General features: G+C 43.3%; 1 protein-coding gene across 1 annotated transcript in view; it reads right to left on the reverse strand.

Annotated features, from left to right (window-relative positions):
* Positions 1-8,745: 8,745 nt before the first annotated feature.
* Positions 8,746-21,750, reverse strand: part of NEO1 (neogenin 1) — a 160,938-nt gene continuing 147,933 nt past the window's right edge. The window contains exons 23-28 of the mRNA XM_011376899.2: positions 21,240-21,478; positions 20,613-20,705; positions 16,983-17,141; positions 12,866-13,129; positions 10,819-10,955; positions 8,746-9,554 (exon numbers count right to left, since the gene is read on the reverse strand). Of these exons, the coding sequence (XP_011375201.1) occupies positions 9,471-9,554; positions 10,819-10,955; positions 12,866-13,129; positions 16,983-17,141; positions 20,613-20,705; positions 21,240-21,478 (976 nt within the window). The 3' untranslated portion in view covers positions 8,746-9,470. The remainder of the gene's footprint in view (positions 9,555-10,818; positions 10,956-12,865; positions 13,130-16,982; positions 17,142-20,612; positions 20,706-21,239; positions 21,479-21,750) is intronic.

The following is a 21,750-nucleotide window of genomic DNA, read 5'->3' on the forward strand; positions in this document are numbered from 1 at the left end:
GAACCGACCAATTACTACCAATGAAATCAAATCGGTAATCAAAAAATTCCCCCAAAACAAAAGTCCTAGACCAGATGGCTTCAGAGGTGAATTTTACCAAACATTCAAAGAAGAGTTAACATCTATTCTTCTCAAACTATTCCAAAAAATCAAGAGGAGGGAAGGTTCCCAAGCTCATTTTATGAGGCCACCATTACCTTTATTCTAAAACCAGACAAAGATATTACAAAAAGGAAAATTATAGGCCGATATCCTTAATGAACATAGATGCAAAAATTCTCAACAAAATACTAGCAAATTGAATTCATCAATACATTACAAAGGTCATACACCATGATAACGTTGGAGTTATTCCTGGGATGCAAGTTTGGTTCAATATCTGCAAATCAATGAATGTGATACCTTACATTAAACAAATTGAAGGATAAAAATCATGTGATCATATCAATAGATGCAGAAAAAGTGTTTGACAAAATCTAGCATCCATTTATGATAAAAACTCTCAGCAAAGTGAGAATAGAAGGAACATAGCTCAACATAATAAAGGCTATATATGACAAACCTACAGCTAACGTCATAAAAAAACTAAGAGCCTCTCGACATTAAAAAACTAAAAGCCTTTTTCTTAAGATCAGGAACAAGACAAGGATGTCCACTTTCACTACTTTTATTCAACATAATTCTAGAAGTCCTAGCCGCAGCAATCAGACAAGAAAAAGAGATAAAAGGCATCCAAATTGGAAAGGAAGAAGTAAAACTCATTAACTGTAGATAACATTATACTATATATGAGAAACCGAAAGATTCCACCAAAAGACTGTTATAACCGGTAAATGAATTCAGCAAAGTAGCAGGATACAAAATTAATATTCAGAAAACAATTGCATTTCTATACATCGAAAATGAACTATCGAAAAGAGAAATTAAGAACATAATCTCATTTACAACTGCATCAGAAAAATAAAATATCTAGGAATAAATTTAACCAAAGAGGTAAAAGACCTGTACTCAGAAAATTATGTCATAGAAGAAAGAAACTGAAGAATAGAAAAACAATTCAGATAATCAATAAAAGTAAAAATTGTTCTTTGAAAAGATCAACAAAATCAACATATTTTGAGAATTTGATAATTTGACTCTGTTGGAGACTATAAGGCAATTGAGCCCATTTCCAAAAGTGATATCATAGGATTGTAGGCACTCTCTTTACAAAATGCACATGTTTTGTGTAAAGTGGATATGTACATTATTACAGCGCTGCCAAAACTCTTAGCTGAGAGGGCATTCTCCTCACCACCATAATTACAACTCTGAGATAGAATTACCATTTTGAAACTTCCTAAGTTACAAATTTTTTCATTTCTGTGAACAAACTTGAAGTTGCGGTTTCTTTGAACAATTAATAACTTTAACGAAGATCTGAATAGGTGTTTCAAGGAAAGTTTTCATACGCAAATGTTGCTATTTTTCTCATTTGGAGTATCAAATTAACTTAATTCTATATCAAATAAAATAAACTTACTACTTGCACGAACAAAACAAAACAAAACAACTAGATTGCTAAAAAGCGAAGGTGGCGGTGGTGGGGAGAAAGAGAGACAGACAGACAGACAGACAAAGGAGACTCAAAATAGTAACATTAGAAATAAAAGAGGGGATATTGCTACCACCCTTTAAGAAATAAAAAGAAATACAAGGGAACGCTATGAACAGTAGTGTGCCAACAAATTAGATAACCTAGATAAAATGGATAAATTCTTAGAAACACACAAGCTACCAAAACTGAATCAAGAAGGAATAGAGAATCTGAGTAGAACTATACCAAGCAGAGAGATTAAATTAGTAATAAAACTTCCATAAAGGAAAGTCCAGGAGCAGATGGCGTCACTGGTGAATACTACCAAATGTTTATAAAGAACTAACACCGATCCTTCACAAATTCTTCTAAAAGATAGAAGAGGAGGGAACACTTTCCTTCATCCATGAGGCCAGTATAACACTGATACCAAAACTAAATTAAAAAATACACCAAGAGACAACTACAGACCAATATCCCTTATGAACAGAGACACAACAATCTTCAACAAATTCTCAAGGGAGATGAGTACTTTTCCTTGTTTTTTAAACAAAGCAGTGCCAGTCAGGCTTCCCTGTGGCTTCTTTTCCTGAAAGGGAGATTTCTCCTGGGCCATGCTCTCATGAGAGTTTCCCTTTCCCTTTCGGCATTCTGGTTGTGTGCAGTGTCAGGTTGGCTCCCTCCATCCCGGGGGGCAGAGGGGTTCCCCCACCCCACTACCACTTCCAGGTTTCCGGTATTAAGCTTTTCTTCAGGGAAGTGCCAGCTTCCCTTCTAGTTTGCCACTCGGGTTCAGTTTTCTGGTCCTCTGGAATTCTCTTTCTTTCTTTTGATCAAACCATTTAAAAGTATTTCTGGCTAAAAGTAATTTAGCCAGATCTGAAATTTCTCTGCTTTTCAGATCTAGCACAGGAAGTGCTAGAAGAAATTCCACTTTCTTTCTCTGGTGAAAGCCCACCATTCTCAGTGTTACTTCCTCTGTGACCCCCAGACTCTGCAGTCGGGGTTGGAAGTTCCTTTCTTGCTTTGCCAGATCATTTTGTCAGATGTCTTAGCGCTTTTCATGCTGGATGGTAATTTCTGTCTGTTAAGGGTCTATATTCTCCTCTAGACTGAACAGATCAACACAGGCTGCCTTACTCGTTGTACACTCTCAGTGCCTGGCACACAGTAGGCCCTCAGGAATATTTTTGAAACCATGAATGATTTCTAGTTTCTTGGGTAAAAGGAAAAAGGAAAATCTTTTTCTGACTGGCCCCAAATACTCCTCTGACCCCACCTTCCCGCACCGAGATCTCTTTAGTTTCAGTTCCAGCCAGTCTCCCTTCTGTGTGTTAGTCTAGAATGTTCATCACCTGGTTCTCCTGCTGTTTCCTAGGCAACTTTGTCTATAGGAGCCTGATCCATCATTTTGCCTTCAAGAATGGATCCCAGCTCTTCCTGCTCTCTTTCAGAAAGCTGCCCAGAATTCTCTGTGAGGCCTGGTTTTGAGTTTATGAAAAGAACCCACCTTATTCTTCACTCACTAGGCCTCTCCCTCACCTGTAGTAGCTGGCCAACCATATCCAGCTTGACTGGGTGCAGAATTGCCTTTTCAGTGTCCCATGGATTTGGGGAGGATAGTGACAGTGCTATCCAATGGCAGGAGGTTGAACTGAACAGTCCTAAAGGCCCCCGGCTCAGTACTGCAGGATGGTTCTCTTCAAGGTGATGTGTTGATGGTCGTGTGAAGCTGGCAGCTTCCCAGCTCTGCAGTGGCTTCCCCCCGCTCCAGATGGATAGCCTCACGTTAATTCCTAGACTCAGCTCAGCCTCATCTCCTCTGCAAAACCTGAATATATGCTCCCAGGAAGACTTTGTCAAATCCCCCCAGCATGGGGCCATGGTGACTTCAAGTTCATCTTCCTTACCAGGCAAGTTCATTAGTGAACACCTACAGTGTCCTAGGCACTGGGATGGAGAATCGAAAACCAAGCCTATTTGTTTTCCTTCAGGAGTTTGCATGTATTGAAAGAGACAGAAATACAAACAAGAGCAATCAGGGGACTGGATGAATAGGCTGGGTCTTTAAAGATGAGCAGAAATTTACCAGGCAGACAAAGCCAGCAGTGAGGGTAGGGGGTGGGGAGAGAATTGAGGCAAAGGGCATAGAACAGAGGTCAGATGTCACACCTTATTCTTTAGGTCCAAATGACTCTCTATTGCTAGGGCCAAACTTGGGCGAGGGGAAGATTAAGTGGCAAATAAAAGCACAGAGGCAGACAGGGCCACATGAGACTCCATTCTTCAGGGCAGGTGACAGGGGAACCATTGCACGATGTTGAGCAGGGTGGAGAGGTTGGATTGGAGTTAGAAAAATCACTTCCACAGTCTTGTGAGGCTGAGGTGGTGGAGTCAAGGAGGAGTTGGCTCAATGGACGACGAAGAGGAGCCACTTTGGGGGTCAGAGCTGCAGGATTTGCTGAGCCATGTGCTGTGGTGTCAAGGGAAGCCTTTAGAATGGCTCCTAGATTGCTCCTTTGGGAGACCAGGTCCATAGAAAGTAGACCCATTAACAAAGGGTGGGCACTCAGCTATATATGCCTACGACAGGGTGACGATGCTTTGCTCCAGGACACTGAGATGGAGGGTGTGGACATGTACAATGATTGCAACCCAGACATCCCCTGAGGTAAGTTAGCCTCTTAAAATCTGGATAAGATTTTGAGAATCTCAATCTCATTGGAATTCACATTTTTTGACTTATAAAAGGTCTCCCCTTTGCCTCCTGGATCTCTATGGATTCTCAAGTTTAGATTCTTTTGGTCACTTCTGGCTCTGAGTGAACTCATTCCATTTATGGTCACCCTCGCCATGCCAGACTCGTGGTCTGTCCATCAACAGGTTGGTCCCGTTGTCCCTTTCATAATTGAGGAGAAGCCAGTCACTCGTGCAAGGCTTTGTGCGTATGGCTGACTTTACACAAGATGTAGGGAGTTGGAGGGGGTTACGTCAGAGAGGTGCAAAGAGCGAACAGCATCAGATTGCCTCTCAGATCTTCTCATTTTAAAAAGTCCTTTGGGGCACCTCAAGGACGGCCGTTTCACTGCGGGTACCTTTCCATCTAGCCCTTCATTCTCTCAACACCTTGTTGATCATACCTGCTGCCAGTGCTATGTTCCCACCCCCAATTATTTCAGGAAGTTTCAAATTCTTCTTAGGCTCTATTGCAGCAAGAGTTCCCTCCAACCCTATCTGAGCTCAGCCCTAGGCCCATCTTTCATTCCCGAAACCATCAAAACCAGATTTAGATGAACATCACCCACTCTGTTTAGAGGGTAATTGTAATTTTAAATATCATTTTTTCAATATTGTTGTTTTAAAGATTATAAAAAATGAAAATTATTTTTCTGTTACTGTCTGCCATCTCTGCTTCCAGCCCCCTGGTAAACTTCGTTCTTTCATAGCTAGAAACTCAAGGTGAAGAGTTGGGCAACTGCTGTCTGGGGTCCCTTTGTGTGGGTAGGGCTGGCCCCTCACGGCTCCTTGCTTCTCTAGCCCCTGCCCGTGCCCTTTCCCCATCAATCTGATGGCTGTTCATGGCTATTCTTCAGTATCTCCTGATGAGAATATGCCCCTGACAGGGAGGTGGCTAAAATGAAGAGGGGCTGATGGACTGGGGAGAGAGGGTGTTTCTTCTTCACAAAGATCCTCGTTCATAATTTTCATCCTAAACCCATTCTGAAGGACATCCTTGCCCTAGTTCCCAGCACTTGATACTGGCACCGGTATCATTTATAACTCTGCCAGACAGATCTTTCTTTCAGGTTCATCCCAGGACACCATGGCTGTGGGAAGGGAAGGGTTCCAGCACCAGTAACACTAGGGACCTATTGGGATCTCTTTGAGGGTGAGTGGTGTGGGTAGGGGGGAATGCCTTCCTGTGTGCTCCATCCAGGCCATGAGTCCTCCCATCTGTCCATCCATCCAGGAGACAACCTTTGCTGTTGTCAGAAACTGCCTGCCCCTGGCATTTGGCACTCAGGGAGGGGTGAGAAATTATGTCCCCACCACATTCTAGTCCAGGGCCAAAAGACCCAAACACACAAATCACTGTAAAATGTGCCAAGAGCGCCATCTACAGATGCAGAAGAGGGCCAGCACGGTGGGGTCTGGCCGTTAGAACAGGAGTGGTGGTAGTGGAGAGTGCGTTCTAGATGCAAAGACTACAAGTGTTTCACAAGCAGCTCTCTGTGACTAAGATACTGGGTGCACAACGTGGCATGAGCCTGGACTTGGAGGCTGTGGCAGACTACCAGAGACTTTAGCGCTGGTAGTTCCGATTCCATCCAGAGGCCCATGGGGCACCATTAATGGGAATGATGGGACTTGGGTTTCATAAAGTACACTCGGCAGCAAAGCAGATAAGTCCTGGGGCCAAGGGGAGCAGTTAGTAAGGACACCGGGCTCCACATCCAGCCCTCACCCTGTTGCAAGTTCATAGAGAGCAAGCCTATGGCTGTTGTGTTTGTTCATCACTATTCGGAGACCTGAGAAATCTTAATGTTATGGACTGAATGTTCGTGTCTCCCCAAATTTATGTTGAACTCTAATCCCCAATGTGATGATATACGAGAGTGGGGCTTTTGGGAGGTGATGAGGTTGACGGTGGTGGAGTCCTCATGAATGGTATCAGTGCCCTTATAAAAAAGATCCCAGAGAGCTCTTCCTTCTGCCACGTGAGGACACAGCAAGAAGACATCTATGAATCTATGAACCAGGGAGCAGGCCCTTACCAGATACCAGATCTGCCGGTACCCTGAGCTTGGACTTTCCAGCCTCCAGAATTATGAGAAAGAAATGTCTGTGGTTCAAGCCCCTCAGTCCATGGTTATAGCAGCCTGAACATTGTCAGGTGAGGCAGGCTGGGACAGGCAGGGTTCCTTGGAAACACCTGCTCCAGGTGTCACACGCCATGAGACACAGGATTGGGAATGAGCGGGAAGGCCCAGGCCTGGCGTGGGTGCCGTCTGTGTGCCAACAGAACGAGCTGCTGCCACGGCAGGGACCTGGCCTTCGCATCATTCAGGAGTGGCTGTACTTTTCTGCTGAGCTCACTTGGCTCTGACAGGCACCACCTTTGATTCCTCAGACTTCTTGGTCCCTGAAGGGCAGCAATGGTGGGACAGCGCTGGGGATGACTCATCTTTGGACCTAGTGGATGACCAGACCTCCACTTGTAGTCTGGCTCACTGGCCACACCTCCCTGGTGACCCTCTGAGCTCCTGTCTTTCTGGTTGTGAGGATGACGGTGAGGTCACTTTGAGGCTGGGAAACAGGGTCCCCAAGTTCTGCGTTCTTAAGGGAAAAGGAAAATAACTCTTTGACCAGACAGTGTTTGATTGGATTAAAAAAAGTGTATTGGATTTCCAATACTAAATAAAAACATGAAAATGTTTTTTAAAAAGCCATAGAGTTTACAGCATCAACTACAGAAAAGGCCAAACAAGTGTGTACAGCAGCTCGTCCCCAGCAGCCCTCCAGGCCCCTCCAGCAGGCAACAAGGCAGTGACACATTTGTTCCAAATCCCCCTGAAGGAAGCTGCTGAGCAGCCGCTCAACTAGGACGTTACAAGACACGCGATGGTTTCATTTCAAAAATCACAGGACATGTAAGAAAATGTATTAAATTGTGAAAAGGTGCAATACAGAATAGCTTTCCTTTTTCTTAATTTAAAAAAATCCCCAACTTTGAGCAGTTATTTTATTTAAAAATAGGCCCCCCACCCGCCCCAGCTCTGTGGCAGTGTCCAGGTACCAAGGCCCTGAGGTAACAGAAGTGTCAGGGTTTGCGGGAGGGAATGCCCTGAATACCGAGCATGTTTCTTTGGGCGAAAGGTAAGACAGCTTCTGGGGAATCTAGCCCTCCTGGTGTCCAGGGTGCTCGGAGTGCTCTTTTCAAGATCAGTTTGAGTGCGCTGGCTTTCCAGAACCCCGCCTGGCACTGTCCTCTGTGACCAGCCAGCATGGCAGCTGGAGTTCCAGCACTGCACTGTTCATTGCCCCAGAATAATAAATACAAAGCGTTCATCGTCTAGAAAAGCAAACGTGTGAGAAGACCTAAAAAGGGGAAAGAACCAATGCACAAAGGCAAGTGGGATGCCCGTGGCGCTGGGCCGTGCTCAGGGCACGTGGGCTGGGGTCCCCATTGCAGACCTCAGCAGCTCACCTCTTCTTGGCTACAGGACCACAGCCCATCGGCCCTCTACACTGCCTTCCACACGCTCCTCTGGGGATTTGTTGGGGAGTAGAGGAAGATGTCTGAGGGTCAGTCCTGTATTTTTTCATAATAAGAGTCTTCGCATTAAAAAGAAAAACACCCCAGCTTCTTACTTTTCTAAGAAAAAGAAGACAAGAACTATTTGCAAAGGCAAAGGCTTCTGTGTGTGGCCAGGCCACTCAGTCTACCTCAGAAACCTCCCGCCGCCCTGTTCGAACCAGCGGCATGGCTGAGCTGCTTGGACAGAGGAAGGGGGCAGCTGCCTCCTGTGTCCCTCTCTGCTCTTTCCCCTGCTACTTAAAGAACAATGTTCAGAAAGAAGCGGGGAGCCTCATGGGTACTGCAGCCCCTGCCTGCCTCAAACGTGGAGGTGAGAGCTGGACTGGCTGAGGACAGGAACTGGAGAGAAGCAAGGAGCCCTAAGTGGAAACAAAGTTCCTTCCTTAACTTTCAACTTCCCCAAAGGGAACACACGACAACAGCAGGAAAGGGTCTCTGTCGTTTTCTCCGGTTTCCCAGGAATGGGGTGTCAAGCTCTCGCCCTGTTCCGCATCATTCCTGCAAGTGGAAAGATGGCACCTGACCGCTCAGCATGGACATTCTTATCAGGACCTGACCAAGACATCAGGGCAGCTAACTCCTCGAACCCACCTATTGCACAGAAAAAATTTTAAACTAGATCCAAATGAAACTCCAGTTGCAACTTAATGACAATAGAGATGGACATGCCAGGAAAGTACAATAAAGTAGATGCTTCCATTCTCTGCAGGCTTCTGGAAGAAAGTACAACGACTGAAACATTCACAGGACCTCAGCAGCCCCTCCATTTCCTATTCCCAACCCCCCAGCCCACCCCCACCCAAATACTGAAACTGCACAGAAGCAACAAACAAGTCTTTTCAATGTTACATATCATTCAAATAGATCTGTAATCTCACAGTGATGAGAGGAGAAAGTCAGGCCTTTAATAATTATAATAAAAAAATAATAAAAAAGCTTACAAACAGCAATGCAACATTTCCTCCCCCCTCAAAGTGATGAGTTAACAGCTGGTAGAAGATGCAATGACTCAGAATTAAAAAATAAAAACAAAAACAAAAAACAAGCCAACCGCTGGAACAACCCACACTGTCATGACTTTCCATACATAATTCAAACAAGTAGTCAAATGCCAACCACTTGTGGAGAACACCACGGACTTCCTTGGTTTTGATAGTATTTTTCTTCTGAAGGCAAAATAAAATAGGACACAAATAAAATTGTACATAAATGCCGATGTCTATACTCCATAAAGGCGATGCAGTCGCAGCACGAAGACACAGCCTGACCACAAAGTGAAATGTAGGTTGCACTCCTTGCCTCTTCCCTGGACACGAAATTTTGGCCCATGGTGCCCAGTCCTGCAGGGTATCAGCAGGCAAAGGGAAGCTGCCTTGACAAGGGCTTCTTCCAGGCTGACCAGGAGAAGGCAGGTGGCCATGCCTGGAACCAGCCCCGCGTGGGGGCCTGGCTGGTCTGCATGCTCACTCTGTGTTCTCAGTGCTGTCCTCTCGTCCTCTGTACAATTCCTCGTTTTCAAGGCTAAGTCCCAAGACTTCTAGACTCAGGTCTGGAGTCACGTCCTGGTGAAGGTTGTCATGCTGTTGTGATGGCGTTTAGGTCCTTCATCAGTCCTTCCAGGTGGGCCATCTCTTTGGTCAGCTCATCTGGTTCATAGCTCTACAGAAAAGAGAACACTGTTACTGGCTGTGACCCAAGGAGCCGACCAGGAGGAGAGCCCAGAGAGAGTGTCAGTGGTCAGTGGTCATGAAGAAGAATTTTCACTCAAAAGGCTAACCTTATAATCAGCTCCTTGTTCTGCATCTGTAGATATGCTTAGGCTGTAGGACAGGGTGACCTTGAAATTAACTGAAGACTCATCCTCCCTTTTGCTTGTTCTGTCTAAATAACAAATATAGCTGCCTGTAACCCATAGCAACTCCTGCACTTTGTAACTCTTTGTAACTGCCTGCCACCCATAGCAACTCCAGAGCTCTGTAACTTCCTGAGGACAAATTAACCAATCGGCCCATACCAACTAAGCCCTATAAAAGCAAAGTTGCCCCTGAGCTTGGGGCCCAGATCTTCAGAGTGCTAGCTCCCCTGGGACTGCTGGTGTAATAAACCCGAGTTCTCCAACTCTCTGAGTGCTGCTTGGTTTCTCACTGGTCTGATTTTTGCAACATTTCTGCAACAGTCAAACTGCCCTGAGACTGGACTACTGAAATCCTGGCTGGCCCAGAAGAGTCGGAGATTGTAGAAGGTGCCAAGGTCACTATGCTCCCAAGCCAACAATCACTCATTTCTTACACTGCAATGTGGCTCCCCCAGCACACTCTGCCCAGGGTCACAATGACCTCACAGGCCAGAGACCCCACTGCTCGGCCTGTCAAGGTCTCTGTCACAGTCAACACAGTTCGTATGTCCCCTGATCTCTGGGCCCCAAGCTTTCCTCCTCAGAGAGTCCTGTACCTGGAGACAGAGAGGCAGAACACGGAGAGGGAAAGATCAAGGAAAGACCCTGTTAATTTTTGGTCTGACAGCAGCCACTCAAGCACCCTCCCCTCCAGCATCCTGCTCAGAAAAGGTCATGAAGTGGGACTGAGGGGTGAAAGAACATGTGGATGGTTCATACCAAGAAAAGAGGACCAGAAAGAGAGAGGACAGAACTAAAAAGAAGGTGGCAAGGTGGATGGGGGGAAAAAAGTCACTAGCTGGGCTGGTGAAGCAAGCTATTCCAAGATACACCAGAGTGCGTATGAGAGAAAGATCAAACCCTTGGCACAGTTCCCCAGCTCAGAGGAGATGCTTAGTGCATGTCTGCTAAATGAGTGAATCTGCTTCACATCTCTGGGCCAGCACAGAATGTCAGTGCCACCAGAAGCGCAGGCCCTGGGACATGCTCCTAGACATCCTGGCTGAGCTGATGGCCCCGTGAACTTACACTCTCGGAGTCTTCCAGCATCCTTGTGGTCTCCTGCACTTCAGGGGCACTGGGGACCACCACCGGCATAGGAGGCCGGCTCCTTCCTAAAGTCCCGATGGAGGCCGTCTTCACCGCGTGAATGTGGTGGTTCAGAGCTGAGGGGAAAGGGCACCTTCAGGGATGTGACCGAGCCTACTCCCCCCAGACCTCGCAAAGGGACCTATGGTCCAAATGCTGCTTCAGGGTGTGGGAAACACACAGACTCTGCAGTGACCCTACTCTGAAAAGGCAGTGGAACAAGATGGAAGGAGGGACAAAGTGGGGCATCCAAGAGCCAGGGAAAATATTCTTTCTGTTTGGCTTTAAAAGACTAATCTCCTAGTGCGTCTCAAAAGGTAGTGGTCCATCCCTTGTAGGATGTCTGGGAGGTCAAAATTCTTTTCATAATAACACTGAGACATGTTTTGCTTTTATACTTATTGTATAAAATGCTGGAGCCTTAGCACAAATTAAGGGAATGGCAACAAACTGTAAAGTCATTCACTGGCACACACTTGCAATTTAAAAAATAGTTTAACGTAAGACCATCCTTAATGAAATGGTAAGAATTATTTCATTAAACCTCAACCCTGACTACACATCTTGTAAATATCCTATAACAAAATGGAAATTAGGCATGAAGTACTTCTGTTATACACCAGAGTATGATGGCTAACTTATATACAGCATATGTGAGAACCTGGGTTGTGAGCTGCAATGTCATGTTTATCAAGGAACACCAATGTTAGTTCGAAGAACTTGACGAACCAGTTATTTGGGCTTGAGCATTTGGCGATATTTTTTTAGAAAACGAGTGAAGAAAGCCAGTCACTTAAAAGAAAAACAAACAATGGACAGTATTTTATTGCCAATGATAAAATTTAAGTTTCAAGTGAAAATTAAAATTTTGAAAACCTTTTATCTGCCACCATGAGCTTGAGAGCCTCCCAATATGTGCAGACTTTGATATTAATGTATGTATTTTAGATATTGTATAATGAAATGCATCAAGATTTGGAGGATCTACATAACTTAGCAAACCAGTATTTTCCAAATTACCAATGTGTTTAATACTGTGTATTTAAAGTACACGATAAATGGATTTTAATGAAAGGAGTATGAATAGTTCATGGGTATGGTTTATTACAAACCAATCTATAAGAAACTATAGCCTGTCAAGTTTTGCTGTAATCTCAAAAAAGAATATCCAGTTATCTGAAAAAGTTATAAAAATACTCTTCCCTTATCCAACTACATATTTGTGAGGCCAGATAATCTTCTTATACTTCAACCAAAACAACATATTACAAAAGACTGAATGCAGAGGCAGGTATGAGACTAGAGCTGCCTTCTATTCAGCCAGACATTAAAGAGATTTGCAAAAATATAAGACAATGTCACTCTTCTCGCTGTATTTTTATTTTAAAAAAGTTACTTTTCATAAAAAAATATGCTATTAATCTTAACATGATAGAAGTCTTATTATTTTTAACTGAATTAATAAAAGTTTAAAAATTTCTTGGTTTTAATTTCTAATACAGTAAATACTGAAGAAACGCTCTTTTGTGGCCTCGAAAGCTTTTAAGAGTATAAAGGGGTCCTGAGACCAAAGCCTGAAAATATGACTTACTTTGAAACAAACCACCATAAAAATAATAATGTGGAAAAAAGTAAGAGTCAGAGAACTTTTGTTGAGCTGTGTGAATTCTAAGAACTGCCTTCCCTTCTCCAGGGTTCATTTCCCAAGGCTCCTCCATGTTTCGAGCCTGGATTTTACCATCAAGGATTCTGCACCCAAAACACAATTCAAAAAGTCAGGTATTGCTCCCTACCAAATCATTCTCTGGTTTGTATCCATTCCCAAAGGAGGGAAGCCATATCCTCCCAGACAGGGCCAATGACACCCTGCTACTCAATTGCAGGGATAAGCTGGGAGGATATTTGCCTTGTTATTCTTGAAAGAGGTGACTTTTGCCATAAGCCAGGGACAAAGGGTCCCTCCAGCGGTGCTGCTGCCCTCACTCACCTTGCTGGGACAGTAATGGTGTGCTTGGCAGCGCGGGATCATAGGTGGGAGGACCTGGGGGTGGGACTGCCGGCACAGCAAAGCTCTTCAGTGGGTGGGAAGGGCGAACGTGGGCTGTAGGAAGACTCTGGCCTGAATCTTCCTCTTGGGAGCTGGCCAAGTAAGAGGAGCTGGTAGCACCTTCAGGATCCTGGTGATCAGTACAGCATGTTTGAGAAGAGGAGGCTGGCATGGTGTCAGTGCTGGGGGTATTTCGAACGGATTCTATAGCAGGAAAGTCTGAATGTTAGCATTTTTTAAAAACCATTAAACGTATGTGTTTATGTTAAAACACATAAACATCCCAGGGTTCTTACTACTTTGAAGGGCCCCTAAAACCAGCTTAGTAAGTACTTAGGACCAGTACTAGTTAAGGGAACAGGGATTAGCACCACTGTCAAGGCTAAGTAAGAATGGACTCATCTAAAGGAGTTCCAAACAATTTTGTCAACCAGCTGCTGGAATTTTTTCACCTACACAGGTTAAGTGGTCATGATTTTATAGATTTAAAGTTCTCCTTGGTACTTTTTACGGAGCATATATAAAGGTTTGTAAGATTATTGTCTATTAAGATATATGAAGAAAATTAAAAATTTCACTCACTGACTGACGGTCTTAGTGACTGGCCTTTCATAGATAACAACATGTCAAGTCACCGAGGCTGGCTGGGTACCTGTAGTACCAGCTCTGCCTGCAAGTCCTGGTGGTGACTGTAGGAGAGGCAAAGCCACAGGCTCTGTCTACCTTCGGGGGACTGTGCACGGCCTCACCAGAGCAACAGCCCCACAACTCAAGTAAGACCTGGACAACCAAACAGCCCAGAAATCTGCAAATAGCTTTAAAATTATGCCAGATGAAGGGCATCTGGGGCCAGAGAAAGAAATAGGGGCAGATCTGCTTGGAGAAAGGGAAGACTAAGGAAGACCACAGTAACAATCTCAAAGGATGTGAAGAGGGGTCAGAATTGTTCTGGAAGGCAGCATGGTGGGGTAGAAAAATCACTGGATTTGGAGTCAGACAGGCCTGGACTCTAATTTTGGCGTACTAGCTGGGTGAACTTGGCAGTCACCGAATCTCTCTGAGTTTCAGTTTCTTCACCTATAAAACAGGGAGAATAACACATAATTCATTGGAGATTAACTGAGAAGATGTATAAAAAGTGCTGAACACAGGGCTTGAATAACTGATAAGGTTCCTTTCTTTGTAAATTACTGAGTGCTTACTCTAAGTCAGGGAGTATGCTAAATGCTTTACATTCATTAGCTCATTCAATCCTCATAGTACTTCAGAAGGTACAGGAAGGACAGGCATTGCCCAAGGATAGAGTGAGAGCAGGTAGAGCAGGAACCTGAATCCCAAGCCCACACTCTGAACCACCACATACTACACTGCCCTTCCATGCCCAGTACCACCGTCCTTAGTTCTACAAGGGCAGAAGTAACACCAAGGCCCAGGGAGACCACGTGTGAGGAAAACAATGTGAGCTGGTGCAGACCGCCATCCACACTGAGGTAAGGCCTGGAGGATACCACCTCAGGGCAACAGGCTGCACCAGGTGGCCTGAAGGAGGGCCTTCCCTGACTCCTAGCATCCTTACCCTTAAAAAGGAAAATAACCATTTAAATAGTCATGCATGAGAAACCTGGAGAAATCTAACCTATTTCCCTGCCTTTGTTGCTGAGGTAGCAATGCATTTGCTTCCCTGTGCTCTCAGGAGACAAGCCATGCCAGTCATGAGTGCTACCCCTTAGCTTTAAGGTCTCAGGTCCCAGGGACCCTCCTCAAGTGCTGAGAGCATGGCTGTGACAACTCTACCAGCCTAGGACACTTCTCATTCTCTCAAGGGGGACACTGAGAATCTCACTTCTTACTCTTGCTGGTCCTGTTCTGTGTGATCTAGGCTGGGTAGAAGCTGGTTAGGGAGGGGCACAGGGACTAGGAGAGAGAAAGCAGACTCCGGCCCGGACCATGTCAGCCTGTTTTGACAGATATGTTAGGTTACTCTGGGCGCACAGGCCTCTTGGCTGCCTCAACTGCCTTAATATGGTGTATAAGCTTCTGAGGGCTACAGAGATGGTGGGAAATGTGAAAAAAATGATAGTGCAGCCTACTCAAGTCAGTGCTGTTCCTTGTTGTACAACTCCAGAGGGCACCAGGCAGACTGTATTCTCTGTGAAGGGTATAACCTGAAATTGTGCACCCCCACTGGCCTATGAGGAAAACTGTGCTGCAACAAAAATTTCAGTTAGTAAGGGGCCTACTTCCTGACTCAACCTCTCAAAGGTGTTTAAGATACACAAAGTTCACACCAGCCAAGGACTTGGAAGAGCGGCAAGTGTTCTTCCTATATCAAGTGATGGTAACAGTAACTATCTAAGGAAAAGACAAGTAAATGCTCTCTAGAGCAGGAACTTAGCTCTCTGGCCACGTTCTGGTCATGCTGAGGCCATATGTACAGGGTTTGTGGCAACACTGAGTTCCAGAGACACGAGAGAATACAGCAGTAAGAGAACTTTCATCACTTCTAGATACATGTTCTACTTTTCAAACCCATCTTTAGTGACTATCACTAGTTTACCTTCTTTTATTCCCTTGGTCACTTAAAGCAAGGTATCCATTAGTAATGCAAATCATTACTTTTTCCTCTCTTTACTTCTGCCTAAGTCCATACAGAATGGAACCTTTACCAACACCTGATGAGGGCTGGGTGGGAACTTCTATGCTTGCCAACCTTCATGTACTCTTCGACCGAGGGGAATAAGAAGGCTAATCTGACTGGGAAGGCTCTGCCATGCACTCAGGCAGGCCTGCCAAGTCCTAGTGGTGAGATTCCTTTGCATTACAAATGGAGAAGCAGAGTCAAGACACAAAACTGCTTTCTAAGAGCAGCTTTTGGAAGGCTGCTTTCCAGTCCCTGTTCTTTCTGAGACTGTCAGAGAACTCTGATTCTCCATCCAGCCTCCTGTACACTGTCTTTTCCTAAAGGCAGGACCCCAAACCTGGATTTGGAGGGAGACAGTAGGAAAGTCAATTTCAGACATGAGTTCAAGCAGCATTCTCCAAACCAAGTAAAGATCTGAGAGGAGAAAACTTTGGGAGTTCCTGGGCATCCCTTAATAAAGTTATGATCTTCATTTGATGTTTTGGGTATGTTTATAATTGATCACAATATAAAAGAGCGGGATGTTACTGGTGACCTAAATTTCTAGCATGAAGTTTGGAGGTTCCCTTAAAATGGAATTCACTTGAAATTCTCTTATTCCTTAGAACCACTAAAACTTAGTTCTTCAAGTAACATAACTATTAACAAATAACTTTCGAGTGATGGAAAAAGAGTATGCTGTATATATGAGACATTACTAGATTTGCTTCTTAAAACTTGAGGGTGGAAATTAATTTTCAATGAATGAGGAACAATAGTATCTGTTCCTCTCACTTTCACTATTTCCTCCTTAAAACTGTTTCGATTTGTTGTTTCTTAAGGTTTCGAAACTGGGACATGTTTGTCTGGCAATGTGTTTCTTTAAATATACTGCAGATTGTTAGGCTAATTTCCTACCTGTGCAGCCTTTACTTATTACAGTAACCCACTAGGCAACCTGAGGCCCCACCACCCTGGATGCTGTTCTTACTCTGGTCCATGGCAGAAGTATAGAAGACCTAACATAATAAGTACCTATGGCTGCCCTATGGACCCTCCCAACAGTAGGGTGACAGTAAGGCAAAGCTAACCTCTAGTGTCTGAAAATCACCCAGTATGAGTTTCCTTTCACACTTATTTTAAAAAAATAAAACTGAAAATATGACTGAATTAAGATACAAGTTGATGGAACAAGACATGGTTATGTGATTAGAGTTATTATTATTATTTTTTTACTAAAACAACACCTAAAACTTTGGGAGAAGAGTGGGGTGAATTTTATAGAAACAAATTTGAGTCAGGAATAGAAATGTTATGATAAATAAATAACACTGAGAAAAATTCCAAATCCTTCTAAGCAAGGCAAGTCTTTCCCCATTTCAGCTTGCCAACTCTTTTGGAATGCTTTCCACCTGGGGCTCGATCCTCATCTCTCACCTGTGGAATTGGCCCTGTCTGAAAGGGACAAGGATGTGCCAATGGGCCATGGGCTGCCTGGGTGGTAGAGATGACTGCGAGCTGGAGAAGCGAGGCTGCTGGAGTGGAAATGATGGTGAGGGTTATCGAGGGAATGGATGGGATGGGCACTAATCACAGCTGTGAATGAATACAAGACAGAGAAATGCTTAACATGCTTGCACAGACACACACAAATTACAGTTCAAGAGCAAGGTCACCCCCCACCCCCTCCCACACAGTACAACCCCTCCCTTGGTTTTTTTGGTGGCAGCTGGCTGGATTTGGACAAACAGCCATGGACTTTACATTTGTTTTTTTTTAAAATCAACAATCCTGTACATGCATCTCTATACATAAACAGAAAAAAAGGAGTTTGAGGAATATGTAATCTAAAACGTTAATGGTGATTATCTTTTGGAAAAGTGTGCTCAGGATTTAAATTTTTCAAAAATTTTGCATGATCTATATTTCTAATTCTTCTATAATAAACATAGATTGAATGAATTACTTAAAATATCTATTTTACTATGTTACAAAACATAAATCCATAAGGAAAAAAATGATGATTTAGGTTTCTATTATTTTTTTCTCCTGCTAAAAAGGTAAGTCCCTTCTCCTTTGAGTATATTCCTAATTCATCCTACCTTTTCTTATTTCTTGAATGGAGCATGCAATAGGTACTTAGGCCGAATGAATGAGTAGCTGTTTAATCAGTTTTCATATCTTAAAAGGAATGCAAATGGAACTGAAGTCTTATGGTTCAATCTAGTACTAAAAGCATGAAACTCAGGCCTATGGCACCATCTCTTACAACTTCCAGTCTGGGAGCTCTGCCACATCCATTCACATTTTAAAATATACATGGATCTTTCCTAATTGCCTCTTTCCTTCCCACAATGGCTAAAGAATTCAATTTGCTGCATTTAGCTAACAAATCCAAATTTCCACACAGATATTCCACATACAACTTTCTACGAAGACAAAGCACTTCCTTAATGAGGCTTCATTACTGATCCCAGAGATGGAAACAAACAAAACCACAAGCTTTGGAAAGAAACTTTCCTTAGCTACTCCCTTAAGTAGTTGTAGAACCAGAATGTTTAAAATCAAGATAATCAGTTCTAAAGCCCCCAAATAGGCAAACAGGTGGGGTTGACTAGGAACACAGGGGGATCTTTTTTCCCCTAAGCAAGGGCTTCATCAACTTTATGATGAACTTAATCAGCCTTCAAAGCCTGTGAAAACACCTTCTGTCACCTAGAACCCCCTAGGTCTTTGTGGGGCCACTTGACGTTAGTCTAGTGAAGAAGATTCTAGACCATTAAACAGATGCGTTTTTTTCACCAGCTGTCTCCTGTCCTGGCCATTGCAAGCAAGCAGGTGCTAGAGCCAACCAGAGACCCTTAAGCATCACTGTCCCTCACCTCCTCAAGGTCTGGGGAACACAACAGGGGCTTTCTCTGCCCTCAAGAACCAGAAGGCTGAGGTGGTCCTTTGGAAAATAAACCACAAGTTGGAAAAGCTGGCTGAGGAGGATTCTCAGGGTAGTTTGGGAGTCAGCGTCTCCTCTAGAGGAAGATTGGAAAAGTTTTCAGGAGCGAGGTGCTTCAGAATCAGTGTTTTCCAGAATTAAGGCTAGGATGAGGGGAATGAGCCTTTTGATTTTTACCTAGGAAGTGCAACTTGAAAGCATTCTAGGTCTAGAGAACTCTCTTACACACACAAAAAACCAAAATCGAGTTCTCCCTTTTTAAAGGCATTTCTAGTCTTTCCAAATGAAGTAAATAAAACAAAACAATGTGAAAGTGCCTGCCTAGAATAGAGGTGCCAATCATTAGCTGTTAGCTGAATCAGAACCCGATGCTTCTGTGCAAGGCCTTCCTAGCAGTGCTTAGCCATTTAAGGTCAAGGTAAGTGGCTGGTGACTACAGACACCAAAGCATCCCGATTTCTAAAAAAGGGCTGTAGCCATGTGGATATCTTAAAATGTGAAGATCAAAGTATTCCAGGTACCTGGTTTCAGATTCTTGAATTAAAAATTCCACTCACCTGCCCAACTGTTGAGGCACAAATTAAATAAAATTGCAAATTTAGGCATAAGATTCCTACCCTCCACCAAAAAAAAAAAAAAAAAAAAAAAAAAAAATGATAGCAACACGTACAACATATCTTTTCTCCTTAACATATTTAAAAGTAACAAATCTAGGAACAGGAATTGTCCAATGTTATAAGTTTTCAAAATAAGCCAGTCAGGCAAGACCTAAAGTCTCATACAAAAACAAATTAGCTGTCAGGCTACCATCTTCTCATAAATCAAAAACAACTGGAATGGATTAATTTACTCTTTTTGGGCATTTATGTTTTTAACGCTGGGGATCCTGCTATAAGAGGGAAACTGGTTTTCCCCTGCATGCTTCCAAGTGCAGGCCCTTCTTTTCATCATGAACCCGAAGCATAAAGTACTTTGTGCAGAAATGACCTATTAATGAAATGGCTCTTACTTTTTCAAAGCTGATTTTTAGAATTCTGTGTCTATAATGTTTGTGCATAGTGAGTGTGAGAGAGCATGTGTGTGTGCAGACATTCGCACACTCAGGGGTTCCATCAGTCTCCAAGTAGAGGGTGCCATGGTGCACCTTTGTGCGTGTAAAATATCTGTGATTATTTATCTCTCTTTCACTTGTTGACAGAGCGATGGCTGAGAGTTCTGAAATGAGACATCTTTTAAGAAATGAATAAAAAATTCAAAGTCTCATTTAAATTGAAAATTGATCTTTCCGGATTTGTATCTAGTTATCTGACAGTGTTGAGGCTTACTGGTCTACTGTTCAAGTGAGAGCAACTACTTCAAGATCAGATAGTTTGTAAAACTTGATGTTAATAGGCAGGTAGCTTCTTATCACTGTAGGATGGTACAGGGGACCCTAGACTGGACGTCGCAGTGTGCCAGCTAGTCTGAAAGGCTTCCCTACCTTGAAAACAGTTACAAAGGAGAAGACACAGTAGTTTGAAAAAAAGAACTGGTTTGTCTCATTGCTTTTGGCTTTTAATCATGATATTTAACTTATTTTGAATTTCGAATATTATTATACAGGAGGTTGGGCAACTTTTATACTAATCAAACAGGAGGCATAGATCAAATAAGGCTGAAAAATATTGCTTTAAAAACTCCATACTGTCAACTTCAAACTACTCTAAAATATAAAATCTACTAATTAAAAAAACTCCACAGGTGCCTATCAACACTGAGTATGTATCAGGAAGCCTAAGGAACACTCACATCTGGCCATCCTACCCCAGCTGCAATAAATGCTTCCTCATCTCTCCAGCAAGAGATGTTATAAACTTTTAGGGAGACTGTTTACTTCCCTATTCCCGGGAGACTGGGAAAGTGGCTTTTAAGTTTCTTTACCCTTTAAAGAAGCTGGTTTCAATAATATTAATTGCAAAATATGGCAACTGTTTGATTCGTCTTCCCTCAAGGTGACAAATCTTTGGTAGGTTATCTTTTATGTTAGGATCAAGTGAAGTCAAGGAGATCATTCATAGTTGGTCCCCAATATGACAATATATTGGCAACACTAGAGAAAAGAGAAGCTTTTAACGTACGCTGGGGTGGCTGGGAGTCAAAGGGCATCATCATTTTTGGTCTCATTCCTCTCCTTCCAGCCAGTGTAGACATGCTGTCCTCTGATTCATGCCCTAGACATCAAATATTGTGGTTAGTTACAAGCGTGTACCCAAGGCTAATGAGCAACCTCAGCAGTAAAATATTTCTAGTGGGGGATTCAGGACTCACAGATAAGAAAATGGGAAAAGGTGTTTCTGCAGGAAATGAAATAAAGAGGAAAATGTCATTAGCATATTACTCTCTGTTGAGAATCAATGCATGTTTCAATGTGGTGTCTGTAAGAGTATCCAGACCAAGAAGATTCTGAACACCACAATGATAGCTGGCCTCCAACTGAAGGACAGAATGAGATGCACACAGGTCTAAGTTGTCTCAAATACTTGAGTATCAAGTTGGTGAAGCCTGACGAGAGACCTAAAAGATCTAGAAGGTGTCTCCTCTGGGTACAGAACCTTTCCCCCAGAACAAGCTAGCTTTTCTTCATCAGATGTTGACCAAATCCCACAACACACATTTCTTTCAACCTAACCTTGTATAGGAATCACCAAATTTAAGGCAATCTGATAAAATGGAAAATGATTTAAGCATTTGGAGAAAATCTGCACCTCTGTAAGAATTCCGCCTTTGATGAATGTTGCTGTCCATCGAATTGTCAACAGGTGTGATATCTTGAGAGTTACGAGGAATCGGAGTATCAGTCATGATGGGGTTTGGGTCTGGGGATTTATCGATGGGTTTCAGCTCCAGTCTCTCATGATGGATCCAGAGGTCTGGGGGTTTGACATCTTTGGAGTTCCCTTTGTACTTGTGGGAACCATTCACTGATTTACAGGCTGCTCGTTTCCTAGGCACAAAATGAACAGAATTTTTTTCTGAAGTAACTCTTTTAAACATATTTGTCAAAAGGTTTGAATGATTAAAATTGCCCTTCTGAGAGACAACTTCAAGCAAAGACAGAAACTAAACATGAACAAAGAAAAGAAAACAGAGGCAAGAAGTTTATGTCTAGGAACAGTAAATGTATCTCCTCTTTGTTCACATATATTTAAAGATATGTACAAGGGCATATTTGAATATTGTCTTGTGATTAGACAACATTTTAAAATCAAATAATCT

The sequence above is a fragment of the Pteropus vampyrus genome, unplaced genomic scaffold (genome assembly GCF_000151845.1).
Source record: "Pteropus vampyrus isolate Shadow unplaced genomic scaffold, Pvam_2.0 Scaffold10, whole genome shotgun sequence".
Lineage (NCBI taxonomy): Eukaryota > Metazoa > Chordata > Mammalia > Chiroptera > Pteropodidae > Pteropus > Pteropus vampyrus.